This window comes from Microplitis demolitor, chromosome 1 (assembly GCF_026212275.2).
Source record: "Microplitis demolitor isolate Queensland-Clemson2020A chromosome 1, iyMicDemo2.1a, whole genome shotgun sequence".
Classification (NCBI taxonomy): domain Eukaryota; kingdom Metazoa; phylum Arthropoda; class Insecta; order Hymenoptera; family Braconidae; genus Microplitis; species Microplitis demolitor.
The window spans coordinates 4,133,139-4,156,854 of NC_068545.1; the positions used below are offsets into that span (position 1 = coordinate 4,133,139).

The following is a 23,716-nucleotide window of genomic DNA, read 5'->3' on the forward strand; positions in this document are numbered from 1 at the left end:
GGAGGTTCATGGTATGGAGAAACATATAAAAGAAGCTGTAATAAGAGTCAAATCGATCGGATGATTTGTCTTCGAGTTATAACTGCGGGAAATTTGAAAAATGGAGTTTAGAGAAAAACTAGATATGCACTTTTAATTTTAGCATGTTATTTTTAAAGTTATGACTATCGAAATATGCATAGACATCGATTTTTTCAAAATTGTACACTGGTGGTTCCCCTTAATAAATTTTATTTTATTTTAAAAAGAAGTTAAATGTGTTCTTATAGCCAATAAGTTATTTTATAAGGTCACAATGTGACTTCATCTTAATTTAAATTTAATGAGAAACGTTGCGGTTTTATGGTAAAATTATTACTACTTATCTCATAAAGTTTATGTCATCATAGCTTTTATATAGAAGTATGCAATCTTCATTTATTTTAATACCTGCGTAATTAGAAAAAAAAGTTATCAGAAATGAAGAATTAATTAAAGAAATAATTAAATATTTCAGTTTTAAAAGGTTTACATTTTAACTAAAATTAGATAACTTTAATTAGATAAATTTATTCGTATCAATTAATATGAAGTTTAATTATTTTAGATTCTACAAAAAAAATTTTGTATGCAAATCAAGTAAAATAACCAAAAATAAACATTAGATAGTAATATGTGATAATTAACTCTCTGGATACGTCAGAAACTATGACATTTTTGATTAAAACTTATATATAAACTGTCAAATGTCACTTTAAATTTATAAATTGTCTAATGTCTGCTATATTCACACTCAGGTAAATTAATTAAAATAATTAAATTTAAAAATTTATTCTACTTACATTTCAAAGAGAATTTTTTTTAAATAATTTAATTAAAAAAAGAAAAAAACAAATTTTCAAATATGCACATGCAAAAAATTTAAAAAACTATAAGCGCAAATTTTTAAAACATTATTTTTTGTCGTCTTGAAAAAACATCGGCTAACTTTAGTATCAATATTTATTCGAAAATTTTTTAAATTATGAGTGCTAATGTAGCAGACATGAGACAGTTTATAAATTTTAAATGAATGAATTAATTTATTAAAGTAACGAAATTTTTAAAAAATACGCATACGAATCTTGCAGTTTTTTAAATACGCATTTTTTTATTTTTACTTACATTTATTCCAAAATTTAAAAAGTTGTCAACTGTCAGCTATATCACACTCATAAAAAATATGACCCTGAAGTTAACAATTAAAATTTTTTTTTCACTAAATCAATTGCAAAAAAAAAAAAAAATAACTAAAAATATGAACTTGTAGAAAATTAAAAAAACTATAGGTGCAATTTTTTTGAAGGTTTATTTTTTATAATGTTGTCATTTTAAAGAACATTCAAAAATTATTAAACGTCGGCTAACTTCAGTATCATTAAAAAATATGTGTGAATGTAAGTCCCAATTAAGGATTTTTTAAATTATTGAATAAATAAATAAAATGTGAGTAGAAAAAAATGCGTATTTCGAAAATCAAAAAGCGCGCGCATTTTAAATTACATTATTACAATAAATTTATTTATCTATTTATTTGAAATTCATAAATTATATGATGTCTGCTACATTCACTCATAAAAAATTTCCACTTGTCAGTTACATTCACACTCATATGTTTAAAAAATAATTTTTTGAAAGCAATTTAATTATTATTTATATTCAAAAATTTTTTTGGAATTAGTTTTCTTAGAAGTCCTAACAATATCACATATAAATACATATACTCATACATTATATGTATTTGAAATAAAAAAACTCATATGTCGACCCCTCACGTCGTATTTTCGAAGTTTCCAACAGATGTGAGATTGAGTTTGTGTCAAATCTTTGTGGGAGGTTAAAAGCCATAGTGCATTACTCCAAATATCACAGAATTGATAAACTAATTTGCGGTGAGTAATTAACAAAAATTAATTATTATCTTTTAGATAAATAATAAATATAACATTAAATTTATAAAACAATAATAAAAATGATAGTTGAAAATGTTATCAGTTTAAAATGAGAATTAACGTTCTAAAGTTCCTATAAAATTCGCTTTTATTTCGAATAAAAAATACCTTTGACATTATTGCGGTTTTAAAATTTAAATTTCATCAATTAAAACAAACGATTTATAAATAAAAAAAAATTAATTATCTTTTGTCATTATCTGTAAAATTCGAAAAATGACAGGCACTGTCATTCATCGTATTGGTTCATTCATCGATTAATGCTGATTGGTTGAAAATTCTACACATACGACCTTGAATTTAAAATCTACAATTACTACATCATACTGTAATTAATTAAGATTTTTTTTATTTAAATACTCAGGTGATTAAAAAATTTTTTTGCTCATTTTTTTATTATTTTTTCTCCAACAAATCAATTAATTTTGTTTGCACTTAAAAGCCGGCTGTATTTTTTTTTATTTATCTCATATTTTATATTTATGATCAGATCCGTTCACTTTTTATTTCTGAGTACTGCATCTGCATTTCTCAGTTTAGTTTTTTATATTTTTCCGTAACAATTTTATGTCATACAATTTATTAGATTTGATGCTTTTTATTTTATTATTAACTTGTAATTTTATCTTACGTTTTTTTTTTTTTTAATTGATGAATTGAAAAAAAATTTATCCATTTAATTAAAAAAATTAACGTCGGAAATAATTTTATTTAAATACAAAGATAATAATACATGTATATATGTATTAAGATATATATTTGTAAAATGATAAAAATAAAAAATGCGCGAGCAGACAATTTTATTTTAGGCGTCAGGATTATTGATTGTATTTTAAAAATTATATTTAATTGATTATTTACTCTATTGTTATTTTTAACATTCGATTTATTGTTTTTTTTTTAAATTGAATTTTTAATAATTTAATATGAAAAAAAATATTTAAATAAATTGAAGAATTTATTAAAGAATTGTCATAATTAATTTGATTTTAAAAAATATTAAATATGAAATGATGAAAATAAAATTTAAAAAATTAAATCACATTAAAATTATAAATAATTCAAGTTGGAATACTTCCTTTGGAGTAAAATGATTTATAAGACGTACAATTACATTTTACATTACCGTCTTCTACTTAAAATATAATAACTAACAATTGCTCTTTTATGATATTTATTTATTTTTTAATAAAAAATATTATTAGTTTCATTGTGATAAAAAGTTATCATATATTGTATTTCAATGACCTTCAATTATTTTATTGAAGTCGAGGAAAAATTTAATGATCTATTACTCTATCAGATTTTTTTAAATTGTTATTTTGTTTTTAACTTAATTAGTTTTTTTTACATGAATTTTTAAAATTTATTAATTTCAAAAACTGCAGTCGACTACCCGTCATAAGCCTGGTTTAGGACACGTAAGGGAAATTTTTATTGAAATTTCAGTCTCTCCACTACCAGGTGTTTAGTTTTGTTCTCGACTACTCGTTATAAGCCTATTTTATTTAATATCATTTTAAATGTCATATTTACGTTTTGTTACATACGTCAGTATCCCGATTTTTCTAGTGCTTATGGCGCTAAAAATAAATACTTATCTTTTTACACTAATAATAATTTTAATGGAAAAAATTATAATGACAACGGTATTAATTACAGTAATAATAATAATAATTGTTATTGATCAACATAATGTTCAATAAAACTTTTAAATTGTAACAGAAGCTTTAATTGTAGTTAATCATTACAATTATCAACAATAAATAATATTTAACTTAATATTTATTAAATTATTATCCGCGAAAGATCGATAGTAAATTTTCATCATTAATTTTGATATTTTGTTCCTATTATTAATTTATAATTTAGAGAATTTTAACGGAGGCTTATAACGGGCTGTCTGGTACCAAACTCAAATAAGTGGTTAAGTGGGAAGCTGTTTGGACTCAGTATCTGCCGATCGAGGGGAAGAGGCTTATAACGAGTCGACTCATGACCATTCGCTTTTTTTAAATTCAAATCATCGCATATTCACTCTATAAAAGCGATTTTATTGACATTAACATTGAAAGCCTGCTGCAATTAAAGTATAATCGAATTAACAATATGAAGGTCTTAAAACAATGATGTTGATGTTTTTACAAAAGAAAAAACATCTTCAACAAAAATAAAAAAAATTTCTCTAAGTAAAAGAAGAGAAACATTAAGAACTAAAAGAAAAAGAAAATAAGAATCAAGCATTAGGTTTAATAAATTATAATTCAATCAGAGTGTTGGATATTGCCCTTTGACATGAACGGGAGCCACACTAACTCCATTTACACTGAAATCTTAACTTCTTTACTTTTATTGTTAGTTATTTTTTTTTTATGATAATTTTTTATTATCACTGCGTTATTGTTAAATGTTTGCTATTTAGTTTTATGTATAACATTTTGTTGTAATTATAATTAATTATAATTAAGTATCATTTGTGTGGGGATTACGTGTCTAATTGTCTCCTATATAACAGGATGTTAAAGTTGATTTCGATGGGGGCGGTGTAGTTTCCAAGAAATGTTATCAGAAGATAGTAGAGTTTGTTTAACCATTTTAGCCGGAAGTTAAATTTAAAATTTATTTTACTAACAAATCGTCGTCAATTAATTATTGATAACTCAATTAATAACTCGAAATTAAAATTTTTAATAAATTATTTCTTTTTTTCATAAAATAAAATGGAGGGAAAATTTGAAAAAATTTAATTCAGGTTTGCAAATTAATTATTAAATTTATTAATTAAAAGATTTGGGGCATTAAAATATTCATAATTAATTATATAATCGATTAAATGAAGTCTTTTATTATTTATGTGGTCAGCAATTAAATTTTATTGATTTATGTTCACCTAAATGAACAGAACATTTTTTTTTTAATTTACTCTGAAACCATTAGCTCGCGTTTACACACCGCACAATTATATTCCTGTTTTTTATTCTTCAATTAAATTTTAATATTAATTAATAATTATATAAATTTTAAATATGAAAAAATTTTATAAAAATTAAAGTAGAGCTCTGTTAAAAAGCTTTTTTATTTTCAACGATAATTGTCAGAAATTTAATAAAATTTATTAATTTCACAACAATATCAATGTGGTTCCATAACTAAAATTATCTTTAATAAAACTACATGATTAACAAGATATTGTTATATATTTTAATACAAAAATATAAAAAATACAGTACTAAATTTTTTTTAAAAATCCTTAATAAGTTTTTGATAATTGCGAGCTTATAAAAAAGTCTTGATACAAAATTTTTTGTATTTAAAAACTACACATGAAAAAAAAACGAATTTTCAATTAAATTTATGGTTTTTTAAATAATTATCAGCTTTAAAATTAATTGATTTGCGCATCGAAAAAAAAGATTTCTTTGGCGCAAAAAAATTTTTATTCTTCCAGAAAATTTCTTGTAAGCGCAGAGAATTTTTGATTGAAAATTGCGCATAAAATTTGGCTGTGAAAAGATTCAACCTGAAATTAAATTTTTAGTAGAAATAGGATTTCATTTACGCGCTATCGAGTAGTATATTAATATTTAAAACATTTAATATTTCAAACAATGGATTAGAAATTTGTGAAAATGGATGAGGATAAATATCATGGATATATTATCCTTTTCATGCTTTTACTATGCGTTTTCATACTTTTTCTTCTCGCAAATCTCAAATTCGACTTCACCGTCCATCTTACGGCATTAAATAAATTAATATTTCAAACAATGAATTAGAAATTTGTGAAAATGGATACAATGTGCATAGTAAAAATTTATATATTTACCACATGTCCTCACAGTATCATCAGAAACTTTTTTAATTCAATTCCTAATGAAAAATTTTACTTGCGCGCAGAAATTTTTTTTTTCTGCGGACAATAAATAAAATTTTTAAAATCAAATAAAGTAAAATAAATTTTAATTTTAATTTTCATGACATTTATCCCTAAGAAATTAAAAGTTATGCGTAAAAAGTATATAACTAAATAAGTATATAATTTATATTTATAACAGATTTAAACTTGTTGATCAACTTCAAATAATTTGTTACAAATTTCGAGTAAAATTTTGATCAGAAAAATTTTTATAAAAAATATAAGCTCATATTATACAGTTTGGTTTATATACTACTCATTAACTTAGATATAAAATACAAGTAACTTGACAATATGGCTCTTAAACTTATAATTTATTAGCGTATGTTCATTTATTATTATTACCTGAATGAAAGTAAGAGAATGTATAAAATGTAAAAGTGCAAAATATAGTTTAATAATAATTTATAGTGTCACCCATTCGAATGAGTGTGTACGCGTGCCTGAGAGGGTTGTTCGCGCGCAGTCACACAGTCAAAAAGAGGGTGGTAAATGTGGGAGGTAAAAGCTTGCGTGGTATCGATCGCTCAGCTAGGAACTACCCTTCGAAGAAAGTAAGGTCGCAGTATTCTATCTCTTACTGTGTGGACAGTACAAGCTCTAGTATCCATTGAGTTACCACGCGGGATAGATTTACTCTCAATTTTTCCTTCAAACTATCTCCCCCTTTAATTTTAATTATTATTCTTTATTGTTTTACTAATTAATTATCATACAATAACACATAATTGTACTACTGTGCTAAATTTATATTATCATATTAGTTTACGATCAATATTTCCACAAGTCCCAAGAACAGAAGCGGTCACAGTCTTCTGTCGATTTCAAGTGTGTCGCGCGTGTGCAAGCGTTAAGACAAAAAATATATATATATATTTTCTTTTATAATTTTAGTGTGTGGATAAATTTGATTTATTTACAGGTGAGAAATTTCATTTTCCTTTTTCCACCGAGTACTTTTTTAAATTATTCATTTTTTATTTTTATTTTTAGATCGATTCATTTCTCCAGAGGAGAAAATCCAATTTGTTTTTTATTTTCATACATTTTTTATATTTTCCGAGGATATTAAAGTATATTCATACTTTTTAAAGCACACATCCCTCTTTCTTTCTTTTCTTTTTTTTTTTTAATGATCGCTCATTCGCATTAAGCCCATTATCAAGCAGATAAATAGGTCGACGTGTGCGTGACATGACACGCGTGTTCAATCATAATTGTCATCTTTATTATTAGTTATCATTTTTTATCTTTTTATGGTTATTTATAACTGTTCTTATTTTATTAATAATATGAACAATAAAATTAATGTCAATTAATTGGCAAAAAAAAATTAATTGATCTCTAGCAGATTAATTTTCAAATATTTTTTTTTTAAGTATAAAAAAAGAAAATGAGTTATTTTCAAAAATATATTAATTGGCATAAAAATTTTAATTAAAAAAATTTTTTTTCTGTTACAGATTTAATTAAAGTCTAATTACTACTTATACAGTAAGATAACAGCAAACGTCACCATGGCGTTCGCAGGACTTAAAAAACAAATCAACAAAGCGAATCAAGTATGTAACCCATTTATTATAATTCATTATTTTTTACTCATTAATTACTTAATCAATTATTTTAATTTCGATGCTTAATATCAAACGTCCAATCTATTTTTATTATTTCTTTTTTTATTTCTGTATTAAAACTATCGGTCAAGTATAAAGTAATTATATGAAATTAAGTAATTTGCTTGAATTAATTAATTAATGATATTATGGGCATTGTTCCCATGGCGCAATAATTTAAAACTTTTTCAATAGAGATGTTGTAAGTACATGGTATTGTTTTGTTTCCTAAAAGGGAAAAAAATGACGATTGAATTTTTTGTATGGATTTAAAAACTTTTAAAATATGAATGCCGTAAAAAGTTTTATTTGAGTAAGATAGTTTTACTGAAGCGTGGGTTTAAACGTCACTTATGCGTGGGTTTTACTCCAGGCTCACTAACTAATAATGTACTTGTATACATTCTATGTAACGTCAACATTTAAAACTTTACCCTTTAGCCTTTAATGATAACTCTGGTCTCTGGCGCTAATGAAAGTATCGTAAAGTATACGGGCTAGCAGGGCATAATAAATAAAATGAAAATTTACAAAACCCGATATAGTATTGATGGGTAATCATTGGGGATAAAAAAGATGACGCAAGTGATTAAAAAAATTTATTTTATAAATAAACTTTTTTTTTTAATCGTTATTATTTATTGAAAAAATTCATGATCCTATTTAGCAGACAATTCAAAATTTTTGAATTTATTTTTCAAAAAATTAATTGCAAAAAAAAAAATGCGCATGTAGAAAATTAAAAAAACTACAGGTGCAATTTTTTGAATATTTTGTTTTTTTATAATTTATTATTTTTTAAAAAATTCAAAAATTATTAAATGGCGGCTAACTTCAGTATCATAAAAAATAATTCAAATGAAATTAAAACTTTTTTTTTTTATTATTATATAAATAAATATGAGTATGAATGTAACTGAAGATTAGGGATTTTTTAAATTTTTGAATAAATAAATAAAATGTCAGTAGAAAAAAATATTCAAAAAGCGCGCGCATTTTTTTAAATTTTATTATTAAAATGAATTTATTTATTTGACATTTATAAACTGTCTGTCTGCTACATTCACATAAATAAATACACTGTAAAAAATCAGGAGTGGATTCGGAGTACTTACGGATCTCATTTCTCCAGCGGAGTGATTTTGAAATGATCTGGATTTTTTTAAAATCCGCATTCACTCCGAACCGGAGTTTCAATATTAAATCAAGCTTCTCTTTGGAGTGAATTTTACTTCAAGGGGATTAAATGAATAGACAGTAATCCGCATTCACTCCGGATTTAATCTGCGTTTACTCCGCAATTTCGTACAGTACAAAACAATAAATTATAATAATTTTTAAGAATTATTGCATCAAACGGTAATTCATAAAAAAAGTGGAAAATCATTTTGGGCCACTAGAAAATTTAATTGTTATTATTTATGTATATATATTTATTTTATTAAATTATAACTTTTTTTTTATGATGAAAAATATATCTCGCTATTTATAATATGAGTAAAATTTTCATCATAATAAATTGTATAAATGTAGTTTTGCATTGAATGTAGTAAATCGTATATCGAAGTATATATAGGTCAACCTTGAGGGATATCGGTCAAGGTCTGTCTCGTAATGGTGTAGGGGAACGACAAGGGGTGGATTGAGGGATAAAAGAAGATCTGGAAATGGCCGTTGATATAAGCGATAAAGTCACTATTATTGATGCTCGGTATAAATGTTGCTTAATAAAGCATTGCTCCACAATAAATATGAGGACCGGTAAAAAAAAAAAAAAATATAAAATAAAGATGAAAAACTCTTAAATCTTTGTTCCTTTACTATTGTTAACTTCTTAGTGATTTTTTATTGTTTTTCACTCTGATTTCTAGCACTTTTATTATATAACTTTTTCTTTTTTCTTTGTTTAGTACTCTTTATATATATATATATATATCATTTTTTTTGTATCGTAATTATTAATTTTTTTTATTTATTTCAGACTGAAATATTCATTAGATATTTTAGTTAATAAAAAAAAATTTAATTATTTTCAACCTACAATTTTAATTAATTTTTTTTTTTTAATTAAGTTGTAATTTTTCTAGAAGAAAATATTTAGATGATTGAAAAATTTTTAATTTAGATGATAATTTATTTAAATATTTTTATTTTTTTTTTTATAGTAACCTCTTTGGAAACATTGATAATAAAAACTATTCAGTCATATTCATCATAGACTTACAATATAGAAATAAGTACTGCTGGTCTGCCAAGACTATGATTAGTTACAAGATACCGGTTACGTCATTCAAGACGCCTTACTGGCGCTCCAAAACTTTTATTAATTTTTTTTTTTTATTAATTTTTCAATCCTTTGGCGTTTGTCCAATACCTTTAAATATTCCTCGTTAAAATATCTTGGACTTAAATTCTATCATTCGATATTTTACAAAATTTTTTAAAATAATAAAATTTTTAAAAAATGCATGTACTAGATTTTCAATTTTCTAGACATGGATTTTTTTATTTTTATTTTATAAACATTTTAATTTATCATTTCAATATTTTAAAAATCGTTATATGTCCACTAACTACTATCATAAATTTTTTTGATAATTTCTTATGACTAAGAGCTAAAAAATAAAATAAACTAAAAATATGCACATGTAGAAAATCAAAAAAACTATGGGTGCAATTTTTCAAAAATAATTTTTTCGACTATTTATCAGTTTGAAAAGAAATCCAAAAATTATTAGTTGGCTAATTTTAGTATTATTATTTATCAATCCTGAAATTAACAATTTTTTGATTTTTCTTTCAACAAATTGATTGAAATGAAAAACTAAAAAAATGCACATGTAGAAAATGAAAAAATCTAGAGGTGCAATTTTTTAAATTATTTTTTTTTTTATAATTTATAATTTTGTAAAAATCCCAAAATTATTAAACGTCAGTTAACTTCAGTACTATAAAAAATTAACATTAAACTGGGTAACTTTGTAATAAGGCTGTGTTAGAATTCGTGAAGACCGTGTGAATATTGATCCGTTTGTTCTCTTACTTAATAAATATCTCTACACGTCTTTCACGGCTGATTTAATCGTATCATTGAAAGCTTTCATAGAGTTCACTCACGTAATTCGTAATGCAAAGCATCGTATTTTGATTTCTCATTATTCCATTTTATTCTTTCTTTTTTAAACTCTTTTAAATTTGAATACCATTTAGTCGTCAGTTCTGTTGTCTGTTTCCCTTTTTTTATTTTTAATCAATAAAAATAATCAGAATTTATCTAAAACACTTTTTTTATATTGAATTGTATCTAAGTACAGAGAAAACTTAAGAGATAATAAGATTATTTTTTTCTTACAAAGAAGACTAGTAAAATAAATGCTTTATATTCATTAATTATGTAAATATTTAATCAAATAATTGTGCAATGTATTAATGATAATTTTTTTTTTTTTTAAGTACATGACGGAGAAAATGGGCGGGGCTGAAGGAACAAAACTTGACGTAGATTTTGTTGATATGGAAAGAGTAAGTAGTTGTATATTTTAATTATTAAAATTAAATTATTATAAATTATGACTTGAAATAAAAAAAAAAATTTTTAAACGGTTGACTCTATGGGTAAACTTCAAAATTTTAAGCTCAAAAAATGGATGGACCGAAAAAATATCCATTTTCCTGAAAAAAATGAGGAAAATGACATGTTTTAAATATTTAATCGTCGATATCTTTTGAACTAACATGCGAATGTTGACATTTAAGGTGGAATTGACGTAGTTTTGTACTCTCTAACATTGAAATTTTTCTGAAAATAATCAATTGAACATTTTTGATTTTATTGAAAAAAACATTTTTTTGAAATTTTTTCGTTAACGAAAACTCTTGAACGAATGATTCGATTTTGATGATTAAGGTGACATTCGACGCAGCTTATAGAGTTTTAAAGCTGCATAGAATTTGGAATCAATCTATGAAGTAAGTTTTAAGTTATTTGAAAAAAACATTTCTTTAAAATTTTATTTTTCAAATAACTCCAAACATACTGTAGTGATTAAATCAAATTCTTCTCAGATTGTAGGAATTAATAAGCAGCTTCGAATATCACCTTGACGATCTAAATCGGTTAATCCGTTCAAAAGATACAGTCTGCATACGTACACATATACATACTCTCGGAATCATCTCGAAATTAGTCAGAATAATTTTCTAGGTCCTCAAAACATCAAGATCTGTCAGCAATTTGATTTTCGAAATTCGAAGTTCGACCGAAACCAATAACTGCCTTTTTTTTTAAATTAAAATTTTTTTAGCGGGAAGTTTAAAATAATAATAATTTTTAAAAAATTTCAATTATTAACAGAAAACAGATGTAACTTGCGAACTTGTAGAAGAATTACAAATGAAGACAAAAGAATTTTTGCAACCAAACCCAACCGCAAGAGCAAAAATGGCAGCAGTAAAAGGAATTAGTAAATTAAGTGGTCAAGCTAAAGCTTCGACTTATCCACAACCTGAAGGTGTTCTCGGTGATTGCATGCTATTGTATGGAAAAAAAATGGGAGAAGATAGTATTTTTGGTAGGATATTAAATTATTAATTTATTAATAATTAATATAATAAATTAATGTGTATTAAATATGATTAAAATACAGCTCAAGCTTTAATCGAAATGGGCGAAGCGATGAAACAAATGGCTGATGTTAAATATTCACTTGACGATAACATAAAACAAAACTTTTTGGAACCTCTGCACCATCTGCAGACTAAAGATTTGAAGGAAGTTATGGTGAGGTCGATTTATTAAAAAACTTTTTACGTTTGGTTGCATTAATACTTTTTTTTATATCAACTGCGATATTTGTTTATAATATAAATAAACAAAATTAAAATGATTATATGTAACAATATTTAAATTAATATTAACGACAGTAACTGATGCTAATTACAATATTTTTAGCATCATCGAAAAAAACTTCAAGGCCGTCGGTTAGATTTTGATTGTAAGCGACGACGTCAAGCGAAGGGTAAGTAACATATTTTATATTTCATTTATTTCTATTGAATATAATTTAAAATTTAAAAATCGTTCTTTTTATCAACGAAATTTAAGTCACATATTAATGCATGGTTGCATTATTCTATAATATATGTATTGAGATTAATATATTAATGTTAATTTTTATTGAATGTTATTTTATAAAATTATTATTTATTGATATTAACACTGTTAAAAGTTTTCCTTAAAATTTGAAACAAATTTCCAAGTTATGAATGTCATAAAAATCACAATCACAATAATTCAAATTTTTGTCAAAAGTAATTAGAGTTCAGACACAAATCTACGAAATAATTATTTTATGTTACTTTAAAAAACAAAGCTCTCGATTAAATTAAAGTTGAATACTTCAAAGCCAATAAGAATTTTCACAATTGGAATCGAGTAATTTGAAAAGTTACAAATAATTTAAAAAGTTATGGATAATTCGAAAAGTTTTTAGTTATTTAAAAAGTTACGAATAATTTAAACACGATTCGCACATCCCTAATTTCTATATTTACTAAATATAGATATAAAAATATATGAAATGATTAACTACTAATTCCCTGATCGAGTAGTAGGTCTTTTACCTGATAATTATTTTTTAAACACCAGAAATTTCATATCAATACTTTAATAATCTCGTAATTATCAAAAACTAATTAAGAATTAAAAAAAAAGTTAGCATTGTCTTTTTGAAATTTTTAGAATTAAAATCTTACTCAACATATTAATTTATTACAGAGAACATATAATTTTAAACATTTAAATTTTATTTACATTAAATATTAAGCCTTAATTTCCTAAATTATGCAAACAAATTGATATTAATGTAAAATATATAAATTATATTAAATTTCCATGGCAATTATCCTTGGAAATCGATGAAATTTCTAACAGTGTAATATATTGACAAAGACGTTATTTTATTAATTTACCAATTGACCTTATTATGCATGGTTAACTTGGCACTAATTATAGCTATGATCAAAAACTCGGGCAGTCCTCACTTTGGTAGCCCAGCAAAATCGAGTTTCACGTCAACTCATGTGGGTATGTCTACAATACCCATAAAAAATTATATTTATTTGATAAACAATAAATATAATGTATAAATTAATATTTAAACTCCGTAAAATATAAAAAAAAATAATAATAATAATGGGCTACTAAAACTATGAACTAATTTGCTTTTAGATAACTTTTACTTTATCTCGATGGTTATTTTATTAAAACTTTATTTGAACAAATTAAAGCATGCCTTTTAATTTAATAGCAAGTATGAATAAATTTACGATGGCTTGTATAGTTTTATTTAATTATATTTTAGAATTAGTTATAGTTGGTATTATTTTATAAATTTAAACGCTGAAAAATTTTATTGAATAATTTATGTGTATTATGATACGATATTTATTTAAGTGTCAATTTAATTATTTTTGCTATGCAAATTTTATTATTATTATTATTTATGTATTTATTTTAAGTTATAGTAGAAGTTTGAGACTGTCAATGCAAATTTGACTGACCCTAAGCTCCTTTAGGCCTCAAGATCATTAAATCTTTATATTATGATAAAAGACAAAAAAAAAAAAATAAATAAATAAAAATTTATAAAAAATAGTTTTATAGTATTGAGGCAAGTTGTCATTCCTGTAGTGCATTTTTTTAATAAAAGTACGAACGCAACGTACAGGTTCTCACGTTTCAGACGACGAGATTCGTCAAGCAGAGGAAAAATTCGCCGAAAGTCTTCATTTGGCCCAGATGGGAATGTTCAATCTTTTGGAAAACGATGTAAGTTATTAATTAAACTTGTAGTTTAATTTTTAATTAATGTTCTATTATATTTTATGTTTTAGGTTGAACAAGTCGCCCAGTTAGCTACTTTCAGTGAAGGTTTACTTGAATACCACCAACAGTGCATTGAAATACTTAAAGTCTTAACTGAAACACTTTTAGAAAAGTAAGTTTATTCATGTTAATATTATTTAGACATGAGTGTGAATGCAGCTGACAATTTTCAGTTTTTTTAATTTTACTAAAAATCAGTACGTCCAGTTTTTTTAATTTAACTGCTTCAATTAATTAATTTTTATAAATCGCCACATATTTGCTATATTCACACTCATAATATAAATATACCCTATCAGAAAAATCTATATGGGAATTCCCACATGGCGTTTTCAGATGAATTCTCATATGATTTCCTATAGGAATATTAGGTGCCGCGACCTATTACCCTGGAACAAAATAACCTGAAAAAAAAACTTTACTATGACATAACCTAAAAAATTATAAATATTGTCTTGTATCCTCTTTTAAAAAGTTGATGACCGGATGTCGTATCGTTTTACGACACTTCTGTGACTATTTTATTTAGTTGTCTTACTTAAAGGTTAATATTGTTCAGGTTATTTAATAAAAAAGTTATTTTTGTCCGAGGGCGATTTGTTACGGAACCATTTTTTGATAGGTTAGATAATATGATAGTGAAGTTAGCCTTCACCTAATAATTTTTTTCAAAATGATAAATGATAAGAAATAAATAATAATATTTGAAAAAATTACACGTTTAGTTTTTTAAATTTTCTACATGTGCATATTTTTTTTTCTTTTATAACCAATTTCTTGAAAAAAATTCGAAAATTGTTGATTGTATACTAACTTCAGTATCATAAATGATTAAAGTTTTTCATTTAAAATAAAAATATTTAAGGAGATTATTTAAAATAATTTGCTCATGGAATCAATAATTTTTAACAATGTTGACTTTGAAGTATCAGCTTATTATAAATCCTTTGGCATATAATAAGCGTTTGCTTTGATATTCAATGAATTTATTTGTTATCTTATCGCTAAACCAATTGTCATAACTTTCAATCAAATTCTTTATAGAAGCAATACAATAAACTATTCAATGACTTGTATTTTTTATTGAATCGAATTTAATAAAAAGAAATAATTGCACTCAGGAAAGACGAGGCAGCCAATCGACCGAAATTGGAATTTGTTCCCAAGACATTAGCAGATCTAAATGTGGAAGGATTGTCTCTTGGGGATGGAATGAATGGTGGGAACTTCTTTCTTCACGGTAAAACAAACATTTAACACACAATACGGATAAACATACAACTTAATGTATTATTGTTATACGTGTTTATTTATTTTATTAATATTTATCGTACTGTTTTATTGGAATGCCAGTTTGGTGCCCTGGTTTCCTCATTTCTTTGTCGATGAACTTTATATTTATTAATTATTAACAAAATAATTTATTCAATTTCTCACTAATTCTACTATTATCAAGCTGAGTGGTTGCTTTATGTTTAAGGTGATTAATTAAATTAATTACACAGAAAAAAAAATTTTTACTTTCGCTTAAAGTCTAAACTTAATAGGCAGTCAAACATATTATTTTTAAAAACCTCAAGACAACTCGATTTTAATATCTCAGGAGCGGATTATTCCAGAGTAGAATTATTGAGACGACAAATGAATACTCGTAAAACACTGTAGCAAAGTTTGGAATTTTAAACAATATATTATTATTTTTTACTACGACTTTCTCCGATCGTCTGACATCTACCTCCTCGACAAATAGATATTGAGGTTTTCCTACTTCAAGCAATTTGTAGAAATAACAGGCCATATAATAAACTCTTCTAGAATTAACAAATAGCCATTCAAGTGTACACCGATACGGAGTTATGTGCTGGTCTCGTTTTAAACTATAAGTGAATCTAGTAGCATTATTTATTGAACGCTGAAGTTTCAGTTTAATTTTGTATTATTTAAATTTAAAACCCAAGTAAAATTGAAAAACTATGAGTCGAACAGTGACATCACAGTATTGACTTTCCAATCATGTCCACCTAGATAATGTTTAAGTCTCATTTAATTAATTAACATATTAAACGAATTAGGATTTAGTCAGAATGTTACACAAGAAAATTTTTTTGTTTTTATGTAATGGAAAATTTTTATTGCGCCAAGAAATTCTTTTTTTCTTATACTCGCTCCAAAGGTTCAACTTTTGCGCGCTGGGTGGCGTGCGTAAAAGGACTCTTTTTTAGAGACTCTACTATGCCGTCTTTTTTTCACGGCCTAAGCCGTGAAGTTTTACCTCCTCCTTATTTTTACGAACTTTTCGTGTACACCCAAACGAAATTGAGAGAGATCGTAAAAAAAAGAAGTCTCATATTAGTGTACCGACCAATGAATTTGAGTAAAATTTAAACTTAGGTACTATTGAGTGGCACTAATTATTTTTCTGCTGGTAGTTTATTACGATGCGGACCTAATGTTGATAAAATAAATAGTAAATTACCAGCGTATATTTTTAAAGCAAGTAATACAAATTAGTCAATTATTTGTTTAAGAAATATCTATATTCACCTATAAGTGATTGATTGAAAAAAAAAAAAAAGTCATTATTTGCCTCCTATCCCTCAAAAGTTAAACTTATGAAGCGATAACAAAAAATATTGTGCGTCATTTAGTCGTTTAGTGCTCGGCTACGTCTCGGATGTTAAAATTACGCCCGATTCGAACCTTCCCGCCACAAACCTTAAGCTCATATCGAAATATCGTCGCTGTCAGAAAACCGCCACTTCACGGCCTTATGACGTAAATATCTATTTTCTGTGTATAAGAAAAAAAAAACAAATAATAATACACTAACACATGCACAAACATTTAACTAACTTACACATATCTTACTTAATATATGTTATGTGTATAATTATCCCATACTTGAATGTCTATCCTGATCCTCTGTAGGAGCAAGTCGAGCTGGGTCTCCGGTTCATGGGGACGGGAAGCGCTCACAGCTCGAGCTATTTCCGGCCGGAAACCCACCGCAATCTACCAATGGTAAATTTTGCATGGGGATAATTTATTTTTTGCATCGTATCACGATCACGCTTTAATTGACTATGTATTAATAATTATATAATATGACATTTATAAATTATATTATTTCAGGGTCAATTTACTTTTTTTTCTTCATAACGTTCTCGTATTCCCATTTTTTTTGTATTCAAGATCTTATAGAAATTTTTTTATTCATCTTCAGCATGCTGGCGTTTTATTTTTTTTATATAAATTTTTTAAATCTTTTTTTTTTCCATAGGAAATTCTCCATTACCCCCCTTGTATATTTTTTATTAATAAAATTAATTTATGAAATAAGTAATTTTTTTTTAATTTTTGTGATAAGCATCAATTTATTAAAAATAGTTTTTTGAAGGCTAGTATTCGATGGGGTTGGAGACAGAGTAGTTTAGTTTAATGTAATAGTTAATTTTTAATTTTTTTATTCAAGTAGAGAATTAGAAAATTTTTTTTTTTAATGTCACTAATTAGTAATTTATTTAGATAAAACCAGCTGATGAATAATGATTAAGAAATTATTAAATTGACGATACGAAATTAATTAGTGTATAGGGATGTGTTAATAATTCGCTCATAAATATCAACGTTCTAATTAGCAAATTGTTTAACTCCATTTCAGAAAATTCTCCATTGATGTGAAAAAATGTAATTAGAACGTCGATTTGATTCGATTCAAAAACGATTCGCACATTCCTATTAGCGTAGCTTTAGTTACGAGACTTAAGTTACTAGGGTATTATTATTATTGTTGATTGCTTTAAAAATTCAGTTAAATTATAGATGAGATATTTGAATTTATTGCATATTTTTAATAATTTGTTATTTAACTTTCAGCATCTCCATTACCATCGCCTAGTAAATCACCAGCAAGAACGCCAATGCCCAAACAACCTTGTTGCACGGCACTCTATGATTTTGAGCCTGAAAATCCGGGTGAACTTGGATTTAAGGTATTACAAAATATTAATTTTTTTAAATATTAACTGATTATAGTAATAGAGAATGCATGTGAAAGAAGAGAATGCGTTAAAAATCTATCCTATAATAAAATTTATATGAAATATATGTGAAGACACACGCGAAATATGTACACTAGTATATAATAAAAATACATGATCAAATTTTTAGACCAAATTAAAAATTCAGCGCGTTGTTCGCAATCTTCTGCCCCCCCCCCCCCCCACTGCTGCAGTGATAGCGGCCTTCACAGTGCATGAAAAAAAAAAAATCAAAAAGTTTATTTAACAAGTTCCAAATTTTCTAATTTGATTCGATTTGATACGAATAATTTATAAGTTCAAACTATTCGCATACCCCCTAATATATACAGACTATCCGTCATAAGCCTGGTCTAGGGGACGTAGGGTAAATTTTTCTTGTAATTGATAAAATTTAATTACGGTTATGACAATTAAAGATCATTGAGTATTTTGAAAAAGTGGGGAGTGGTGTATCGTCGAGAATTCCCTAAATTTATAACTTATATTTGTGACTGATTCAAACTTTTCAATAACTTGAAGTAATTTCTCTTAACTTTTAATATAAATTTAAAAAAACGTAGTAAGTATTTATTTAAATAAATTAAAATGTTTCAGGAAAATGACACAATTACATTGATCCAAAGGGTTGATGATAATTGGTTTGAGGGAAGTGTAAATGGTCGTACAGGATATTTCCCTGTGTCATATGTTCAGGTTGTTCAGCCATTGCCATAAATAACGCACGATTACATCGATGCCAAAGATAAATAATTTAGTGAATTACCACCTCCACTATCAACAAGAATGTCCAAGATAAAAAAAAGTAATGAGTTGATAAATGAAACGATAACTACTCTTTAATAGCCTAAACAGTATACTGATTCGCATAATGATTTCAAGCTTCCTTCTTTTCATGAAAGCTTTCAAATGAAAATTTTATGAAATTATATACCAACACAAGTTACTATATATATCTTTTGCAGATAATCGTTCTCTCCATACTTACGTTAATGTACATAAATATATATACCTATATATATATATATATATAAATATAAAATGTTATCGTGTCTTTTATTGAGGTGAATAATAATTTTTTCGATTATCACGCGAAAAATAAACATTTAATTCAATGCATAAGACATAATAATGATGATAATGATAATAATATAAATGATAATAAGCATGAATTATAAAATTAAAATTTCAGATTCATAAATTTCCTGTTTAAAAAATCCTGTTGATTCTGATTACTACAACTTCGTGTGTTGATCTTTCTCTTTCTTTCTTTCACTTATGTCTGTATTTATCTCTAAGATAAATATTTTGATGGATTTCAAAAATACTGACTATATTAAATATTTATTAAAAAATTCCATTACCCGTAAAAGAAAATTGTTAAAAAAAAATGGTGATTATTATAAACTTCAAAACGCGACACCATGATAGACTTTTTTTTGACGTTTTTTAAATTTTGGAAAACTCAAAGGAAAATCAATCGTTGATTTAATACACCCCAGATAGCATTCAAGTCGAAATGACGTCTTTTTGAAGGCGTCCTCAAGAAGTCATTATTTCTTACAGGTGCCATTTTTAAAAACTCTTAATTAAGAGTTCTTGAAAACTCCATAAACAAGATGTCAATTTTACGACGTCTAAATGTATTCTTTTTTTAACTTCTTTATGAAGTCAAAATTAGGAGCTCCTTAAGACGTCATGGGAAATTCATACTGAAGTCTTATTTGCGAATTCAGAAAAACGAACTCTTTAGGAAGTCTTTTTAAAGACGTCTTACTGAGTTCGCTAAGTGGCTCATTCGACATCTTGAGAACTTCTTAAAGACTTCTTTAAAATGTTGATAAGACGTTTAAATCATAAACAGGAACTCATACAGAACTCATCAAGACGTCATTTTGCTATCTGCGCCTCCGTTAAAAAAACAAACTCTATATTTACTCCATATGTGACTGATTTTTTCTCAAACTCCGGAATTCTGAGTGACAGAGTTAATTCGTAATCACTTTGAATTCACTCCCGAAACTTTCCCATAAAATCCGATTCAGGTTTAAAAAAATTTCCTCATTGTGTCATATTTTGAAGTTTTTAGCCAACATTTTTTCAACGATTTTTTTACCGGGTACTTGTAATTATTATTATCACTAATAATAATAATGATAATAACAAAAAAAAAGACAGGCTTGAATAAGTAAAATAATACGTAATAATTAACGAATATTTTATATAAATATTTAAACAATTATGAATCGAAAAATGAATTTTGTTTAAATTTTAGCTCAAATTTTTTGCAATAAAAATTTAAGTAAAGTAATAATATGTAAATTAGTATTTTAAATAAGTTTATAAAATATTTATTGAATTTTGTCTAATTAAATTTAAATTATTTCGTCAGTATTTAATATTCACCATCAGTTTTAATTGGATCTTTTAATCAGGGTTTTAAATTTTTAGTTAATGAGTTTGAACGATTTATGATTACAATTTTAAGTAGTAAATTTGCGTATTTTTAAGTTGCAGTGGGTTTTGTAAATTATTTAATTGATAGAGTAAATTATTGTAATTGTAGTTTGTATGTAGTAGTAATTTAGTGCGCATCAGTGAGTGAACGATACTAGTAAATTTAAAAAATTATTACGATTGAATTTACATAACAATAAATTTGTTTTTACCCAGTTCTTATATTTGTTTAGAATCATTTATTGTTAAAATTTCAAATTGCCAAAAAAAATAAATTGTTGAATTTTTTATTTACTAGTAAAATTTTTTGATAATTTATTTGATATTAAACTTTATATACTCAAGTAATTATTTACAATAACGTACATTACTTATTATGTTGTTATTTTTTAGACTTAGATCTGTTATTATTATATTTGCTTATTTACGCGTTTGAAAAAACAAACGTAAATTAATTTGTACATGATTATGAGTTAAGATTAATTTTTAATTGTATTTGTATTATAATTATTATTTATTAGTATGTTTATTCATTGATGTTTTTTTTTATATAAGTATTGATTAATGTATTGGTGTGTATGATAAAACATTGTAATTAAATATAACAATAATCATATAAATATTTAAATAATTATTTAATATTTAATATTAATTATTTTATTTTTCGTTTTTGTATTAATGATAAAGCGAGAGAGTGAAAGAAAGATTGAGAAAATAATGAACTCATAATTAGTTTTTGAATTAAAAATAATGAAAAAAAAAAAATTTGATTATTGACGTTGACGAAAAAAATATCCGAGTTATTCACCTGAAATTAAATATTTAAAAAATGAAAGTAAATTTATGAATTTGGTTAACATATATCTGTTGTCATATGGTTTTAGATATATCTCTTTAATCGATACATTTTTCTTAAGTGTATAAAAATATGAATTTAACAAAAAATTAAACTCGAGTAAAGAGCAACCTTAGAGTGCATTTATAAATCATAATACATATAAATATATATATGCAGGACGTCATTTACATAATTATATCGTGCTCTATTGAGTTCCATTAAATATTTCTTGTATAAAATTCAGTATAAAAAAAATTAGCTCTATTTTTTTTTCAGCTTTAGCGTATTTAGATTTTTTAGAAATTCATTTTTAAATTTGAATTAATTTTTTTTTTATAAATGTCATGTGTGAAAAAATTTGGTCCAAAAAGATTCCAAAAAAAGTTCGACATGTAGAAGTTCTAAACTCGAGACAAATGAGAACTTCAAGTGGAACTTTTTTGGAATTTCAGTAATTTTGATTGTAAAAAACAAAAAGTTTATCTAAGATTTGATGTGAGCGAAATTTGAATTTAAAAAATGAAATTTTAAAAATGTATTTTTACGGTGCTGTGATCGGTTACCCTCGGAAAAAATAACCTAGAACAAAATAACCTCGTAACAAAATAACCTGAAAAAATTTTTAGTATTCTGTCTTGTACAGCTTGGAGTATTTATGCCTGGTTATTAGAATATCTTTTAGATCAGATCCAAAAACCAGGGATTAATGCTCCAAACTGAACTTGAAGGTTAATGTCGTTTAGGTTATTTAAGAACAAAGTTATTTTTTTTAGGTTATATTGTTATGAAGTTAATTTATTCTAGGTTATTTTGTCCAAGGGCAATTTGTTACGGAACCATTCTTCCTACATTTTACCCATAAGAATCAAAAAACGTTTATAAAAAAGTTCTAAACTTAACATTTTTGAACTTTTTTAAAATGAGGGTAAAATGTAGTTGAAATTCATTTTGAAAACGTTCTTTTTTCACTAAAAATTCACTAATATCCTAGATAAACTTTTTTTACTATCAAAATTACAAAAGTTCTATTTAAAATTCTACTCTGTCTCAAGTTCAAAAGTTCCACGTCCAACTTTTTAAAAATCTTTTTGCAATGAATTTTTTTTCACATGGATGGTTTTAGTTAGTGGTTAAAATTGGAAAAAAATTTTGAAAGCCAAGGAGCGTATAATTAAAGCCTTGTTATTTTGGCTTTCAAAATTTTTTTTTCAAATTTTGGCTATAAAATAAGTCTACAAATGATTGCTTAAAAAAAGTTCCAGTCAAAGTTCTAATTTGTCTCAAGTTCAAAAGTTCTAGATCGAACTTCTTTTAAATTTTTTTGGAACGAATCTTTCTTTACATGGGTATAAAAATATATTTTTTAAAAATTTATTTTATTAGTATTGTTTTCCAAAAATTAATTTAAATTATAAATATCAAAATGAATAATTTTTATTCTGTATTTTGTATAAGAAATATATACTAGTTAGTTCACGACTGTCGATTTTAGAAAACTCTGTATCGTCTTACATCGTCAGTAATGATATTTATATATTAGAATGAATTATTTATAAAAATAAAATAAATAATGACGATGGTGACAGTGATGAAAAATTATCATTCCTGATTAGAAAAATAGTATTATTGTTATACAGAATTTAAAAAAAAAATAAATAAATAAAAAAATAAAAAAACTTAGAAGGAAAATAAAGCAAAGGATTTTTAGTTAAATGGAATAATTATTTACAATTCCATGTTTTAAATATATAAATATGTATTATTGAGAACAATAAATTAATGGAAATAATATTCATAAATTTATGTTGTCTGACGTTAAATTTTTAATTCGACGGCTGGAGTATTATGGCATTTATTAAATTTAAAAAAGAAAAAAAAATACTGTTATTAATTTTGTTAATTATGTAGAAATTGTAGAGCAAGTATGAGTTTAAAAATTAAAATAAAAATAATTAAATATCTTAAATATTAATTATTTAAGAATGACAGAGATGGG

General features: G+C 25.0%; 1 protein-coding gene across 6 annotated transcripts; it reads left to right on the forward strand.

The window, feature by feature from the left end:
* The first annotated feature begins 1,761 nt into the window (after nucleotides 1-1,761).
* Nucleotides 1,762-21,304, forward strand: LOC103575005 (endophilin-A). 6 transcript variants are annotated; one of them, XM_008554603.3, is made up of 12 exons: nucleotides 1,762-1,910; nucleotides 7,350-7,448; nucleotides 10,953-11,021; nucleotides 11,854-12,070; nucleotides 12,146-12,279; nucleotides 12,451-12,517; nucleotides 14,243-14,328; nucleotides 14,394-14,497; nucleotides 15,507-15,604; nucleotides 17,314-17,406; nucleotides 18,262-18,377; nucleotides 19,023-21,304. In XM_008554603.3, the coding sequence occupies exons 2-12, from the start codon at nucleotides 7,404-7,406 to the stop codon at nucleotides 19,140-19,142; spliced, it is 1,149 nt and encodes a 382-aa protein (XP_008552825.1). In that variant the 5' UTR covers nucleotides 1,762-1,910; nucleotides 7,350-7,403; the 3' UTR covers nucleotides 19,143-21,304. The 6 variants fall into 6 exon arrangements, with proteins under 6 accessions (XP_008552825.1, XP_008552824.1, XP_008552828.1 ...); XM_008554602.3 differs by having other exon boundaries at nucleotides 1,765-1,910; nucleotides 14,228-14,328; nucleotides 19,023-21,303; XM_053739786.1 differs by lacking the exon at nucleotides 1,762-1,910 and adding an exon at nucleotides 6,487-6,808 and having other exon boundaries at nucleotides 14,228-14,328.
* The last annotated feature ends 2,412 nt before the right edge of the window (nucleotides 21,305-23,716 follow it).